The following is a 16,891-nucleotide window of genomic DNA, read 5'->3' on the forward strand; positions in this document are numbered from 1 at the left end:
CGGTCACCCAGTCTGCGTTTGGTCTCTCCAATGTAGAGGAAACCGCATTGGGAGCAACGAATGCAGTAGACTAAATTGAGGGAAGTGCAAGTGAAATGCTGCTTCACTTGAAAGAAGTGTTTGGGCCCTTGGATGGTGAGGAGAGGGGAAGTAAAGGGGCAGGTGTTGCATCTTCTGCGGTTGCATGGGAAGGTGCCGTGGGAGGGGGTTGAGGTGTAGGGGGTGATGGAGGAGTGGACCAGGGTGTCCCGGAGGGAACGATCCCTGCGGAATGCCGCCGGTGGTGGTGGCGAAGGAAAGATGTGTTTGGTGGTGGCATCATGTTGGATTTCAACACTCCACCCTGCTCTCATGCCCACATGTCCGTCCTTGGCCTGCTGCATTGTTCCAGTGAAGCTCAATGCAAACTGGAGGAACAGCACCTCAGCTTCCGACTAGGCACTTTACAGCCTTCCGGAGTGAATACTGAGTTCAACAATTTTAGATCATGAACTCTCTCCTCCATCCCCACCCCCTTTCCGATCCCCCCCTTTTTTTTTCCAATAATTTATATAGGTTTTTCTTTTCCCACCTATTTCCATTATTTTTAAATGTATTTCCATCCATTGTTTTATCTCTACCTTTTAGCCTATTTCGATCCCTTCCCTTCACCCCACCCCACCCCCACTAGGGCTATCTGTACCTTGCTTGTCCTGCTTTCTACCCTTAATTAGCACATTCCTTAGATAATATCACCACCTTCAACACCTCTGTCCTTTTGTCTATCTCCACCTATCACTGGCCCTCTATCCAGCTCTACCTGTCCCCACCCCCCACCCCACCTTAAACCAGCTTATATTTCACCACTTTTCTATTTTTACTTAGTTCTGTTGAAGAGTCAAACGGACTCAAAACGTTAACTGTGTTCCTCTCCGCAGATGCTGCCAGACCTGCTGAGTTTTTCCAGGTATTTTTATTTTTATAAAAGTAAGGATGTTATGCTTCGGTTACACAGAACATTGGTGAGACCGCACCTCGATTACTGTGTGCAGCTTATTTAAGGAAGGATGTAAATGCACTGGAGGTGGTTCAAAGGATTGATACATGGAATGAGTGGGTTGTCTTCTGAGTAAAGGTTGGACAGGCTTGGTTTGTTTTCACTGGGGCTTAGAAGAGTGAGGGGTGATTTGATTGAAGTATACAAGATCCTGAGCAGTCTTGACAAGATAGATGTTGAAAGGATGTTTCCCCTTGTGGGTGAGTCCAGAACTAGGGGGCACTGTTTTAAAATTAGGGGTTTCCCTTTTAGGACAGGGGTGAGGAGAAATTTTTTCTGAGGGTTGTGTGACTTTGGAACTCTCTGCCTCAGAAGGTGATGGAGACGGGGTCATTGAATATTTTAAGGCAGTGGTAGATAGATTCTTGTTAGGCAAGGGAATCAAACGTTATCAGGGTTAGATGGGATTGTGGAAATCAAAACACAAGAAGATCAGCCATGATCTTATTGAATGGCGGAGCAGGCTCGAGGGGCTGAATGGTCTACTCCTGCTCCTATTTCTTATGTTCTTCTGTTATTATGTTCCTCGCATTCTTTCATGATCTCTGGGTCAATATCCTGGAATTGACTGGCTCCCTTGAAGAGTAATCAGGGATGGGCAACAAATGCTGGCCTTGTCAGCAACCCATGATCTTGCATCCCATGAAAGAATAAAGAATAAATGTCTAACCTAACACTATTGTAGGGAAATAATCACCACATGGACTGCTAACACCTTCTCAGGATAACCAGGATGGGCAGTAATTTTGGCTTTCTGAACATCATCCATATCCCAAGAACTACTTCTTAAAATCAAACCCATCCCTTAACTCCACATCTTCTGAAGAAAATATTGTTTACTCCCTATGTGTAATATTGTGGATGTTAAAAGTCATGAATATCTTTTGCAGTTTGGGTCCACAAATCTTGCTTTGCCTATCACTCTTTATTAATGAAAAATCAATATATCAACAAGTCACAGTAGAAACTCTCTATGTAATCATTTGCAATTCCAATCTGTGAATACGCATTTGTAACAGGAAAACCCATCTAAACATGCAAACATTTCACCTTCACACTTTGTTGATGAACCAACCTGATTACTCAAAAAGACTTCGGAAAAATTGTCCCCCACTTTTGTACTCAATCCTAAATTTCTAACGCCCTTAATAAGGTTTTGAAACTTTTTTTCTAATTCAAAATTTCTTAACTTGATTATAGTCATCTAATGAACAGTCCTTTAAAAAATCTTTTAGCTCCTTGCAAAGTTTCTATTATTAAATTGATGCATCAATATGAATGGGAGTTCAGAGTTTTTTGCATTACATTAAAAGATTTTTTAAAGAAACTCAAATGAGTTTTTAATGCATTATTTCAGGAAATAAATGGATCAGACCCATGGAGGAAGAGTGAGATCCTGAGAAAGGTTTAAAGTAAGGTCACTAGATTAACACCTATTTTAAAAACATCAGTTATCACAATAGTGATAACAGGGTGTTGGGACTTACTCTAGAAAAACACATTCTGAAGAGATTTGATTTAGGAATTTAAAATGGTAAAGGCTCTTGATTGGGCACATATGGACAGATTATTTGAATTAGATAAGCTAGGAAGAACAAATGGAATTGCATATGAGTTACGTACACAGAACTAGGTCAAATGTCAGGAGGTTCTCCTTTTCACGGATGGTCATGAGCCTTTGAAATAAATTGACAGGTCATGCGTAGTACAGATTCGCTGCAAATGTTCAACAGGAAGCAGGGAGAGTTCATCGAGGAGACTTATATCATCGCATACATCCCATAGTAGGTGGGATGCTGGACACTGGTCGTCATTCTTATCACCGGAAACTTATTTTGATTGCTGCTGGGTGTGGAGATGAATTTCCCAGAGTTATTTATCATAATTTTATTCCCAGGACATTTACTGGGGTTGGAACATTGGAGTTTGTTGCTCAATTGCTATATGACAGAATGGGACAGGCTTGAAGGGCCACGTAATGTTTTCTGTTCACCTTTCTCCTGTGTTCATTAGGGATGACATTTAGGTGTAACAAAAGATACTTTCTATTCCAAACTGCACATGTAGTGCTCGTAATCACAGCAGGCCTGTGTTTTGTATCGTTTGCTGTTCCAAAACAAAACAATAAGGATATTAAGACAATACATCTCATTTTCAGGTGGGGATTGGAAGAGTACGGTAGTGTAATGGTGTTACTGGACAAATGATCCAGAGGACTAAATTAATAAATCGGACGTGAGCTCAAAACTTATACCATGGCAGTGTGTAAATTCGAATTTAGTTTTTTTTTAAAAAACATCTAGGAAAAAAAAAAGCTAGCATCAGTAAGGGTGATTATAAAACTGCAAATTATTGTAAAAATCTAACTGGTTCACTAATGCCATTTAGGGAAACAAACTGCCATCCTTACCCAGTCTGACCTACAGACAAGTCTAATTACCCTCTGAAGTTGCCTAGCAAGCTACTCAGTTGTATCAAACTGTTACACAGAATAAACAACAATATAGGAGCACCTTCACTATACAGATTGCAGCGGTTCAAGAAATTGGCCACCACCAAGTTTTCAAGGGAAACTAGGAAAAGTCAATAAGTGCCAGCAATACCCTATCCCAAGAATGAATGAAAAAAGGTCAGCTGTGAGGAATCATCTGAGCAGAACCTTTATTCAATACATCCAATATTCCAATGAATATCCAACCTGATATTTTACAGACATATCCACAGTACTCCTAAGATTGAACTGTCTTCGTCTTCCTTCAATAGAACAGGCATTTTTAAGTATGAGAAGAATAAACTGAGAAATATCCCACAATGTTAAAGGCTGTATTAATGCCAAGCAGCTCAACCAATGGTTCAGCAAATTTATGTTTCGAGTAGTTCAGCCACTCAGATCATGAAGATCTCAGATTGATCCCTTAGGCCCAGACGTTCATGGTTTCAGGCTGAGTTGGGACGTCTTTAAAAACTATGGGTGTTTCTGGTATATTTTCACCAGCACAGGATAAAGGTATGGTACCCAGCCCACACGCAATGCACCTTTGCAGAGGTTGGCATTTCAAACCATCCCCATAATTTTGATGACGTCGGGTCTGTTCTGTTAGGAATATGGTTCACAGCTTCTCAGAGGAGTCGTGTACCAGTGGGGAGCCATAATCAGACTCAGGAACGCAAAACAAAAACAGCCATTCAACATTCCCTTAAGAAATATATTACTCTTTATACATTCTCAAAGTTGTCAATCAACCACAGCCATTCATAGTCTCAATGAATAAAAACTATTATCCGCTTCACACCTCTTCATCTTGATAAGTTTAACACATAGGCGTTGAAAAAACTCTAAGAATGCCTTATACAAGGTGCTAAATATGTCAATCAAACAAAGCTTTCACCCTTTCTACAGTTGTGTCAACATTACTTGCTGAAAGCAAAGTGCATTAGACATTCTTGGAACTCAGCCAAGCATTCATAATTAAGCCATCTGGGGAAAACCAGATGCCTGGCCAACTGTTCTAACTGCTTCTGTTGATACCATCATCAGATGGCCTCATTCTGAATACTTAACTGAGATCCAAGAATTGAATGGGATTCATGATGTAAGTTACCTGATTTGAAGGTCTAAGATAATTTGTCTGCTGTCTATGTTTTCTGTATAAGTTTTTACCCCATCAATCCGTAGAGGCTGAAAAGAGATGTACAGAGAGATGAACAAATATTTAACAGTGAGCAATGCTCTAGCGTTTGGAAAACCCTTTTCAGCAGCTGAGTCACAAATCTTTATAAAACCCTTTAAGGAAATTAAAAACAAATTCCACATGCAATTTTTAAAATCTAAATTATACAAATATAAATGTGCTGTTGTTCACCAACATTATTTATAATTATTTCCAAGCAATTGCTACAATTTACACAGCATCTTTTACATGGTAGTTGGGGGTCAGACCGATGCAGAAAGAGGTAGGAAATTAGACGGTAGCCAAAAGTATGGTTGAAGTCATGGGTTTTATCAAGATTTTTAAGAGGGCGGCGGAAGGGGTGTGAAAGATTTGGTGAGGTTGAATAGATTAGAATCAGATAGGTAGACACGCGAGGGCAGTCCCACCAAGACGAAAGGTAATCGGAGAAGCAAGGTACAATTGACCTCATCAAAAGTTTCATGCTGGTCAAGGGCGGATCATACATGTATATATATATTTTTTAAAACAACTTGTACCTATATTGCACCTCTTAAGGCCTTCAGAAGAATAATACACCATGGTCAGAGGATGTCATATGTGATTGCTGTTTTGAAAGGGCTGGGAACACACAAGGAAAGTGAACCATTTACATTGTCTGCTAGTATGAGGGCTAGAAAGGGAATTTGGTTGTTTAGCAGTTTAGTGCAAATGGGATCAAGGGAAAAAACTAAGCTTACATAAGGCACAAGGAAAAATGAATGAGAAACTGGAGCTTTGGGCAAACAGAACCTGGATGAGGTGTGACTTAAAGAGAAACAGGAAACAGCAAATGTAGTTGAACAAATGATCTTAACTGAATTGCCAAAGACATCAATGAGTTAGCTCCTTACATTTGTTGCAGGCAAGGGTAAAAGGCAGCTGGGAAGATGGAAAGACTGTTACTAGCGGAGAAAAATAAAGACAGATTATCTTTGCACACCAGGAAAATCTTGGAGTAGTCAGTGGTGTTGGCAGAGAAGAGTAAAGTTTTATGTAGTCTTGTGATGTCTGATGATGGATGGCTAAACCAGTGTGTGCCAGATAAGCTCAAGTCTGTACCCCTTGGGCTTGATGGACATATCAGGGGGAATGAGTAGTCTGGAAGGGTTAAAGGTTTTACTAGGACAACAGCATGAGGGTACAGCCAGGGAGTGGTTGAGCAAATCCACACTGCAGAAGTACCATGATGAATGGAAGGTGTTATGATCCCCTTGGGGGCCCGTAAACCAAAATAACCAAATTTGCTGAATGACCCTCATTTGAAGAAATTACCAACAAGATTCGACTTTTTGTAGCATTTTCTTTAACACGAATCGGAACCAATGAAAATTAAACATGAATTAACGGACAAATGGTACTTCAAATAAAAAGGTAAATTTCACTTCAAACATTCGATATAACTAAGATACATCTTACACAACGACGAGCACCCATATCACATCCCACAAAACGTGGCACCACGTGCAGGTCCTAACTTGGCCTCTGATACGTAGTGTCTCTCACTTGATCACTCAATCGATTAATCCCTCAAGCCATGGTCAGCAGCAGCTGTACTCTATCCAAGATCCCCAGAGACGGTTGTCACCCGAACGGCACACTCCTGCAGAACTTCTTTAGCTAGGTTCACAATAGTCTTGATTGCACAGATTCCTAGAGACTCCTTTATCCAACCCCTTTAATAGGCCCTGTTAAGTGGTCGAAAACTCAGCAACAGTAAATTTGCCCAGTTCACAATCCCTGCTTTAACCCTGTCTTTAGCTTTCTATCCTGTTTAAGTGTATTAACCACATACGCAGTTCCTTTTCAATGTGCCTTCTCTGTTCTCCCCAATTCTGCAGCTTTTCTTTGTGTCTTGCCACATGGCCTTTGGTCTTAACTTCCTTCCTGCTGGCACTGCTTCCGAATCAAAGGTCGCCATGTCACAGGGACCAATATTTCTTATTATCCAAGAAAATTAGAATTGATCCCAGCTCCTAAAAGCCCTTTTCAAATAAACATTCTTAAAAGCCATTAGATTCACTAGACATTTTAAAGAAATAAAAACATTATGCTGACTGTACTGCTTCTGGCTCAGGGATCATCACAAAGACCAATAGCTAGACAGTTGGGTATTTAGGAGTGCACTTGTAAATTACTTGGAAGAGAGTTTTTTTTCCCCAGAGATGGGCAAAGAATCAAGTGGAAGTAGGGATGTGGTGGTGAGGGGTACAATGAAGTAGATGGAGGTGACTTTGTCAGCAATTGAGACCATGACAAGGGAGAAACCATGGGAGGTAACAAGGTTGAGGGGATAGCTGTGATTATGAGGAAGAATAGCGATTTGGAATGAAAGATTTATAGAAAACAGGAGGGAATTAATTCAAGATTCCCACCATTTCAGTCTTAAGTAAAAAGTCAACTTATACATAGGGGCATTTGTTTATTTCAGTTTCTCAAGCAACCACTACTCACCTTATTTCCCATGTCAACTTTTGTGAAGTTGAAGGTACTAAGATGGCTGTTTGCTCCCCTCACTGCTGGTTCAATGGTTTCTTTCAACAGTTTCTCCACAAACTGACAGATATATGGCCACAGTTGTTTTACCGTCTAAAAGTAATAAAACAAATTTAAAATTTCTGAACCATGATTAGGATACAAAATACAAAACCAATAGGCAGTGTTATATAGACAATGTTGCATAGAATCACAGACCATAACAGCACAAGAGGCCATTCAGTCCAACATGCCAATGTCAACTTACTTAGTTCCATTCCCCTTCCTTTTCACCAGACTCAGATTTTACTTTTTCATATTTTTATCCACTTCCCTTTAAAAAGTTCTTAAGGATTCTTCTATCACTCCTTCTGGTAGGGTATTCCATGCCCTAACAACATTCCACGTAAAAAAAAATCCCCTATCCCTCGTTTAAAATCATAAAGCCAATAGGTACCCAAGGAGCACATGCTATTCTACTCTAATGCTGCAGCATTGTCTTGAGTTATCAGTCCATTTTCTCGTGACTTCGGGCAAAGTCAAATTTAAGGAAGGAAATCAACGGTACAAACATTTTTTTTGAGCTTTAAAATCTTAACTGGCCCAACCATAATATTTTAGTGACTAAGCTTCAAGTGACTAAATGCGAGTCAGTACCAAGCAAGCTACTTGGTTCCCTCTTACCTCATCCCTCTATTACATAAAATATCACATGACTGAGGGAGGACATGGAGGGGTTGGAGATTGAACGAAAATTTTTCACACAAAGGAAAAGCGTGGTCAAAGTGCAGCGCAGGCATCCCTCAGCTGAGGGATATGAACCTCCAAACAAGATAATCTGTCCTTTATCTTCATAGATGCCAAATGCTGTATAATACCAGCATTCCCTCACTACATAACCTTCAATGTTATCAACTCACACAAGTTTCACTTTAATATTCAGATAAGCTCTCAATGTTGAGTTCATTTTTTAAAAAGAGCAAAATTCAGTAAACTATAACATGTTGTTACTTTGATAGAGAGCTCATGACTGAAGGGGATAGGACATGAGAAAGACAGAACTTGGTAAGAAAGACAGGCAAAGTAACTACATCAAATTAAATTTAGGAAAATTGCACGTGACTAAACAAAGTGTCCATGAATTTTGTATCTTTTTAAGTTTTCTTTTCACTTCTCTGTTTAACTCCCCATCAATTTGTCACGAATTCCATTTATTCCACTTTTCTCCCAGTCATTTTGGACAGAAATTTAACATCTTTATGCAGTATCATTCACGAAATCAGGGTGCCCAAATCATTTTGCAATCAAATTATTTTTGAAGCGAAGTTGCTGTTGTTTTGCAAGAACCCAACAAGGTTCCACAAACGTCAGAGATAAATAATCAGATAACTGAACTTTTGTAACACTGATTTTGGACAGGTTCCTACTCTTCTTCAAACAGTGCAATCAATCTTGTATAAATTCATGTCCCATCAAGTGGATAATGTCTCAGTAAAAAAAGACAGCCGCTCTTACAATGCAGTCCTCCCTCAGTGAACACTGAAATGAAAAACATAGGTTATGGGCAAATTTAAGGTAGGAAACAGGGGTCTTGCTCACATGTTGGACAGCCAGCAAGGACCCTACATTGCCTCTTTTCAGGAAGGCCCACCACGGTAAGTGCCAATCTGGTGCTTAACTGGGGTAGCAGGCCTTCCCCAGGATCAAGCAGCCCAGGGGCTGAAGTCCTGCCTGCTGAATGCAGCCAGCCGATTAGAATTACAAATTACAACCAATGTCGTTGTTCAACAGTGCCACCAGGGAGGCAGTTCTCCTGTCAGTAATGCATCCACCTGAGGTCCACCTCACCAAGGGACCACAATCACAGGTGGGAGGAGGATTGCAGGTTGGGGGTCACAGGGCAAGAGGAGGGAGGTGGTTGGCAGTAAGGGCAGGGGGCTGGCTCTCAGCAAGCAGCATCACGATGCTCCCCCACCCCCCTATCCAATGCTGGGTCCCTTGATTTGGCACTAAGTGCCTCTGAACGAGGGACACCGCTGGAAGCCTGCAAGCAACCCCAACAGGTTTTGCTTCTTGGGTTTATTGCATGGTGAGACCCCTGCCTGCCACTGGTTGAATACCAGCGGTGACAGGTTGAGGCCCTTAAATGGGCATTAATTGGCCACTTAAGGGCCTCAACTAGTGGCAAGGTGGGAAGACCGTCCATGAGCCTTCCCGCCACAGACTAAATCGGGCCATCCTTCTGCCTGATTAAATGCACTCTTGCCACCAAATTCACCATGCGGGAGGGGCACTAAATTCAGTCCTATGTGCCCAAATCCTAGAGTGCAGCTTGAACCCATATTCCTCTGACTTAAGAGGAAAAATATATTTAATGAAATTTTAAGGCTTTTTTTTTAAAAAAACACAATCTGCTGTGAACTGAGAGCAATGGCAGCTTTCCTGCTCCTCTCAAATTTTCATAATTATTGGACTTGAGTTTTTGAGGTCCAAGAAGAAGCTGAAAGCTTGGAGGTTTAAGCTTCACATAGAAAGCAAGCGACTAAGAAGGAATCCCCAAAAAAGTATAAAATGTTAAATGGTGTATGAAGCAAAACCAGACTGTTTCAGAGTAAGTATGAAAAATTGGGCCAGGGTTAGAAATAGAATTGAAAGAAAGTGAATGAGTACATCAGGTGCCCTCCAGTCCCTTGCCTAATTAACCATTCATCTTTTATGAGCCTGAAAAGCAACTTCCAGCACGCTATTCAGCCTCATCAATCTGACCTCACCCAATGTCCATTTAAGTGCATACGATGGACAGTGATGAACAGGCTTATTGGATGATTTTCCCCTTTCTCATCCAAGAAATTTCATCATGCCAGTAGTAACCCTTCACCTGAAGCTCCCTACTTGATCCCACTTCCCTGAATCTTAAAAGTTGGCAAATCAGGAGTTAATCTTACAAAAGCCCCTGCAGAATAGAACTTTATACTATGCTGCATCATGATATACAAATGAACTTTGTAATAATTCTGTTGTTTTTCCCTTTATCTCAATGCTTGGTAAGTTATTCAAAATATTTATCACCCCCAGAAAAAGTTAGATTCTTTCCACACAGTTATTGCGACATAGAATGATATGCTAGAAGTAACTTTTGAGTCAGAACCTATATTAAAAAAATTTCAAGCATTAAAGGATCAGGGAGGAAAATCATAAATAAGTGTCTCCCACAGCTGTCTGTTCCCATGTTTATTCCAACCAATTAATCTGAGCTAGTTCCTTTTCGTGATATTGAACCCAGACAATACATTTGAATAGTTTATTCATTCAGTTTAATTTTTTTTAGAAAAATTGTAGGGAGACCAAAACTAGGGCCCGTAAACATAAAATAGTCACTTATAAATCCACTAGCAAGTTCAGGAGAAAGTACCCTACCCAGAGAGTGGCTAGAATGTGGAACTCACTGCCACAAGGAGTAATTGAAGCAAATATCATAAATGTATTTATGAAGAAGTTAGCTAAACAAATGGGAAAGTGTATAATGCTGATTGGTTTAGATGAAGTAGGGTTGCAGGAGGTTCAACTGGAGCATAAGCACCAGAACAGACTGGGCTGAATGGCCTTTTTCTGTGCTGCTCATTACATGGACTTCGACATGATAAACCAGTGGTGAACATCTAACTGTAAACAGAATCTGCTTCACACAAGCTAAAGTAGAATAAAAGTGAACACTTCACTGCTAACCCGACTCTTCCTTTTACCCATATTACAATTTTTAAAAAAACATTTTACACTACACTGAAAAATGAAGTTCGCAAATGACTAATTGTACACCATGAAGTCTAAGCCATTAACTGACAGACTCCACTACAACACTATTCCATGCTAGGGATGCTGGATATCTGGCTTACGTATCAACTGATCTAACAAGATATGGTGAAAGGCAACTGTAACAAGGATAGGTAGCTTTTGAAACAGATGTTGAGGGTGCGGAAGACCTGGAGAGAGAGTTAGAGCTGACTGTTAGCAACATAACTATGTACTGACTCAAAGTTGGCTCCAATACATTGTATGAATAATTAATTTCCATGCTCTTTGGATTGCATTTACAGAAAGTACTTTCCTCAAAAATCAATCAATAATACAGTACCTTGTTTATCCATTCCACCCGTTCTATGTCTGGGAAGTGAACCTGAAACAAGAAGAGATCAAGTGTAAGCACAAATTAGCAGGGAGAAAAAAGTGGGCAGGAACTAAGTTGTGGGTGCAGGGGGTGGGGGCAAAATTTTATAGGATCAAACAGGGACCATTTGAAGTCATTTTAGTTGCAATAAAATAACTGAGCATTGCACCATAGCTCAAGGAGCTGCAATCAAAGAAAATTAAGGGGGTTTTGCAAGGCTTCCAAAAGTACATTATACTGAGAAGCTTCGTAAACTGAACTTCCAAGCCTATCAAATTTCTGCATGGCCGATGCTGACCTTGATTTTAATACTGCAGAAACAGTAAAATTAGCCTCTTTCTTATTCATAGGTCATTAGTCATTTGCAACATGGTCTCCCAATAATGAACTCTGCTGTAATTGAATACTGTACACATCACCTTAACATTATAGTGAATCTGACTGGTTTAACAACAATTTTCTTCTAAGTTATAGATTTGCAAAAAAATCTTATACTATATAAGGTTTGTAGTAGCACTCTGTTCCATAAGCAGGACTATTTTTTGGCACAAGAGAGACAGGATTGCCAACAAATATTGTTTTAAAAGCTTGGTTCACCTGAACAGATGTATATTTTGAATATATGGACAGAACAGGGGGGATTTTTATTCCACTCAAAAGATCTGAGTGTCACTGGCAAGACCAGCATTTAATGCACATCCCTACCGTCCTCGAGACAATAATGGTGTGTTGCCTTCTTGAAGCACTGCAGTCTGTGTGTAAAGGTCCTCCCACGGTGCTGTTAGGGAATTCCAGGATTTTGACCCAGTGACAATGAACAGTGATATAGTTCCAAGTCAGGCTGGTGTGTAACTTGGAAACACCAAGTTGCAGCCTCCATGTGCCAGCCACCCTCGTCTTTCTAAGGTGGTAGCGGTTATAGGTCGGGAGAGGCTGTTGAAGAAGGCTTGGTGAGTTGTTGGAGCGCATCTTCTAAATGGTGTACACTGCAGCCACCATGCAAGGTAGTAGAGGGCATTAATGTTTAAGGTGGAGTTTTATTCAAGCTGGCTGCTTTATCCTGGATGGTGTTGAGCTTCTTGTGTTGTTGCAGCTGCACACATTCACATAGACCTTATTACAGCCTTAAGCCAAACTTGGAGAACTATGGCTGGTCCAGTTAATGGTCCAGGATGTTAATGGTGGTGGAATTCAAAGATGGTAATGCCATTAAATGCTAGAGTGGTTAGGCTCTCCATTGCAAAGGGACGTAGGCAGACTGACTGAGTGGGCAATAAGGAGGCAGAGAGAGTATAATCAGGGAAGTGTGAGGCTATTCATTTTAGCAGTAAGTGTAGAAAAGCAAATATTTTATAAAAGGCATTAAACTTGTAAATGTTAATGAGACTTAGGTGTATTTGTACAAGGAACATAGTTAGCATGCAGGGGCAGTGAGCCAATGGCATGTTGGCCTTTATTGCAAGGCAATTGCAACATAAGAATAAAGGAGTCTTGCTAGAATTGTTATGGGGCTTTAGTGAGACCACAGTGGAATACTTGTGCAATTTTGGTCTCCATACTTAAGGAAGCATTTACATGTTTTGGGGGTAGTACAGCGAAGCTTCAATACATTGGTCCCTGGGATGAGGGGATCCCTGAGATGAGAGGCTTAGTAAATTGGGTCTATATTCTCTGGAGTTTAGAAGAATGAGAGGTAATCTCATTGCAGCACATAAGATTTTGAAGGTCTGAATTTTACCCTTGGCGGGCACGCGCGATCAGCAGGCCAAGGACCAGTCAGGAAACGGGCTCTTGCCTGTGATCGGCCCCCGACCGCGATTTCGCGCAGGTTGACCAATTACAGCCTACCCAGAATGAAATATGTCTTCCCAATTGTCAGGAAGGGACGGACAGGAGTGGGGGCCTGTCAGGCACTGGTCCAATGGCAACCCAGCGGACAGTTTAATAACGGTACAGGCAGCTCCCTGAAGGCTGCCAAGGAAGAGCATATCTTCTGCGTGCTGAAGACTGAAGCTATAGCCTCAACTGCGGCTGGAGACACCAGGCTGGAGGGCAGATCGGGTGGGCTTTCAGTCCCCCGGTTTTCAGACGAGTGCCTCGCGGTCCTCCTGGAGGAGGTGGCTGTCAGAAGGGACACCCTCGTCCCCAGAAGTGGAAGGAGGAGGCCACCACGTGTGACAAAGAAAGCTTGGGAGGAGGTGGCAGCCCAGGTCAGCAGCCATGTTGTGCGGCGCACATGGGTGCAGTGCTGCAAAAGGTTCAATGACCTGCTGTGCTCGGGAAGGGTGAGTACTGTGTTAGCATGGATCAATGTGGAGAAGTGTTAAGGGCTGGCCGTCCCCTCATGGACTTCAGGGGCGTTAGAGTCTGAGTGCCAACTGTCAATAATGCCGGAGCAAGCCAAAGGGGTGAGCCCTGGTTGTTTGGACTCGAGCGCCACAACTCGGATGTGCCCTGCAAGGTGTTCCTCAGGTGGGGTTGGCCACGATGCAATGGCGTTGCAGGTAGAGAGTGGGCTAATCAATGCTCCTTTGTTCTATCAGGAGACGACAAGCCATAACAACATTGAGATGTCATGGACACGTGGAGGCCTCCAGAATCCTTACAAGGTTTGTGCAGGATGCCTTGGAGCTGGAGAGGCTGGGGTGTCAGATGAAGCTGAGTGCGCAGTGCACAGAGGTGAGAGTTTCAGATGGTGCAAACATTCTTGTGTAGTCTCTTCATCGATGGGAGCCTCAAAACTGGAGTCCCCATTGATCACTGAAAGACGATGGCACCATGATGTAGGTCTCCATTGTAACACCAGGGTGCCTGGCATGCACAGTGAGTGAGAGTGTGATGAATTAAACTAATGACATGTTGTTGTCCTCCCTTAGATTTGTCAGCACACATTCATTCACAGGACTCTGAAGAGCCACTCCTGATGCCAGAGGACCGCTGGGCTTCAGATGCACCTGTGTCACACCCACTCTCTGAACCAGGCACCAGCGCAGATACTGGCACCTTGGTGGGCATTAGGTCTTTGGCTAAAATGTCGGAGCACAGCAATGAGGGCACTTCACACTCGCTTGAGGAGCAAGCGGAGGCAGAACATGCCCAGGGCACCAGCAGTCGGAGGACTGCTGGAGATCAGGACAATGCTGAGTCGAAGGCAGATGTGACCCCTGGAGTTGTCCATTAGGCAGCAGATGCTGGATGTCCAGCGGGATGTGCGGGAGGATCTGGCGGAGTTCCATGAGGGTATGCGTGCCATGGTCTCTCTTGAGGAGAAGTCCATGCGGAGCATAAGCACTGCGTTGACACTCATGGCTGAGCACACTGCCTCCTCCTCCACTGAGAGGATGATGACTCTGATGGAGAGGTAGCTCCAGGGACAGAATCAGGGGTTCCTGGGGTTGCGCTTGGTCCAGCAAGCCATCACACAGGCAATGACCTCAGGTGGTCAGTGCTAGTGTGGGAGATGGATGAGGCACCCAGTGTCCAGCTAGGTGCCACTCCATCATTGGCGAGCAGGGAGGTCAAGTGCCACCTCAAGTTGGTGCACGACCTGCTTGTTGTCATTGCGGGCTCCTCTCAGGGCGCCCTGGATGACTGCAGCAGCTCCTCCACCCCTCTGCCAGTGACTGTGGCATCTGATGAGACTGCAATGACTGAGGAGATGCCAGTTGTGGCACTGGCTACCTCCCAGGCGGGGCCAGCACAGACTCCAGAGGCCAGAGGACGACTACCAAGGTCATCAAGGACAACAAGACAGCAGAGTAGCAGGCTGCCTCCAATTGGCACAAAGACGTAGCACTTGTAAACGTAAGTTTAAGGCACCATGAACAAAAGAGGGACTGGTGATGGGTGATCTTCTGTTTGTAATGTTTTATGTTTACTGATGTGGAACTGAACACCAGGGAAGGTTATGTTAATTTGTTTGGATTGTGAAAATGACAAATTTTGTTTTTGTCACATGTATGCTTCACCTTTTTATTTTTTTGGTGCAGTGCATGCCAGTAATGTAATGCTGGACATGAGTGGCTCTAAACTTTATTGCACAGGCACTGAGCGGACTTTGGGTTCAAATAAAAGGATCATTTCAGACATCCTGGATAGAGGTGGCAGTCCTGGCATGAGTGGAAGCAGATCTTTGGCAACCTAGTTGAAAGAGCGTTGGATCAAGGCATCCCTGCCTCCCTGAAGGATACAGAGGTCTGCCTCCACACCCTCAGCATTCTCCTCATAATGCTTGGCCCCTAGCCAAGCTGTTCCAATACAGCTGCAACACTGGCATCTACCCAGTTATGTGGAAAATTGCGCAGGTATGTCCTGTACATAAAAAGCAGGACAAATCCAACCTGGCCAATTAGCGCCCATCAGTCTACTCTCGACCATCAGTAAAGTAATGAAGGGATCATCAACAGTGCTATCAAGTGGCACTTGCTTAGTAATAACCTGCCCATTGATGTCCAGTTTGGGTTCCGACAGCTCCTGACCTCATTACAGCCTTGGTTCAAATATGGACAGAAGAGCTGAGCTCCCAAGGTGAGGAGAGAGTGACTGCCTTTGACATCAAGGCCACATTTGACCAAGTGTGGTATCAAGGAGCCCTAGTAAAACTGGAGTCAATAGGAATCAGGGAGAAAACTCTCCAATGGTTGGAGTCATACCTAGCACAAAGGAAGATGGCTGTGGTTGTTGGGAGGTCAGTTATCTCACCTCCAGGACAAATCAGCATGAGTTCCTCAGGGTCATGTCCTCTCCCCAACCATCTTCATCTGCTTCATCAATAACCTTCCTTCCATCATAAGCTCAGAAATGGGGATGTTTGCTGATCATTGCACAATGTTCAGCACCATTTGATACTCCTCCAATACTGAAGCAGTCCATGTGCAAATGTAGCAAGACCTAGAAAATATCCAGGCTTGGGCTGACAAGTAGAAAGTAACATTCGCGCCACAAGAGTGTCAGGCAATGACCATCTCTAACAAGAGAAAATCTAATCATCGCCCTTTGACGTTCAATGGCATTACCATCACTGAATCCCCCACTATCAACATCCTTGGGGTTACCATTGACCAGAAACTGAAATGGACTAGCCATATAAATACTGTGGCTACAAGAGCAGGTCAGAGGCTAGGAATCATGTGACAAGTAACTCATCTCCTGACTCCCCCAAAGTCTGTCCATCATCTACAAAGGCACAAGTCAAGAGTGTGATGGAATACTCCCCATTTGCCTGGATGAGTGCAGCTCCCACAACACTAAAGAAGCTTGAAACCATCCTGGACAAAGCAGCCTGTTTGATTGGTACCACATCCACAAATATTCACTCCCTCCACCACCAACACACATTAACAGCAGTGTGTACCATCTACAAGATGCTCTGCATTCTCTCTCTGGAATTCAACAAGGCTCCTTCGACAGCACCTTCCAAACCCACGATCACTACCATCTAGAAGGACAAGGGCAGCAGGTAGATGGGACCTCCACCACCTGGAAGCTCCCCTCCAAGTCACTCAC

At 42.9% G+C, this 16,891-nt stretch overlaps 1 protein-coding gene across 4 annotated transcripts in view; it reads right to left on the reverse strand.

Moving 5' to 3' along the window:
• LOC144676966 (extended synaptotagmin-2-like) overlaps positions 1-16,891 on the reverse strand; it is a 237,409-nt gene that overhangs the window by 138,704 nt on the left and 81,814 nt on the right. For all 4 annotated transcript variants that reach the window (XM_078537256.1, XM_078537243.1, XM_078537236.1 and 1 more), the window contains exons 2-4: positions 11,354-11,395; positions 7,201-7,335; positions 4,639-4,715 (exon numbers count right to left, since the gene is read on the reverse strand). In XM_078537256.1, the coding sequence (XP_078393382.1) occupies positions 4,639-4,715; positions 7,201-7,335; positions 11,354-11,395 (254 nt within the window). The remainder of the gene's footprint in view (positions 1-4,638; positions 4,716-7,200; positions 7,336-11,353; positions 11,396-16,891) is intronic.

Source organism: Cetorhinus maximus, chromosome 3 (genome assembly GCF_964194155.1).
Source record: "Cetorhinus maximus chromosome 3, sCetMax3.hap1.1, whole genome shotgun sequence".
NCBI lineage: Eukaryota > Metazoa > Chordata > Chondrichthyes > Lamniformes > Cetorhinidae > Cetorhinus > Cetorhinus maximus.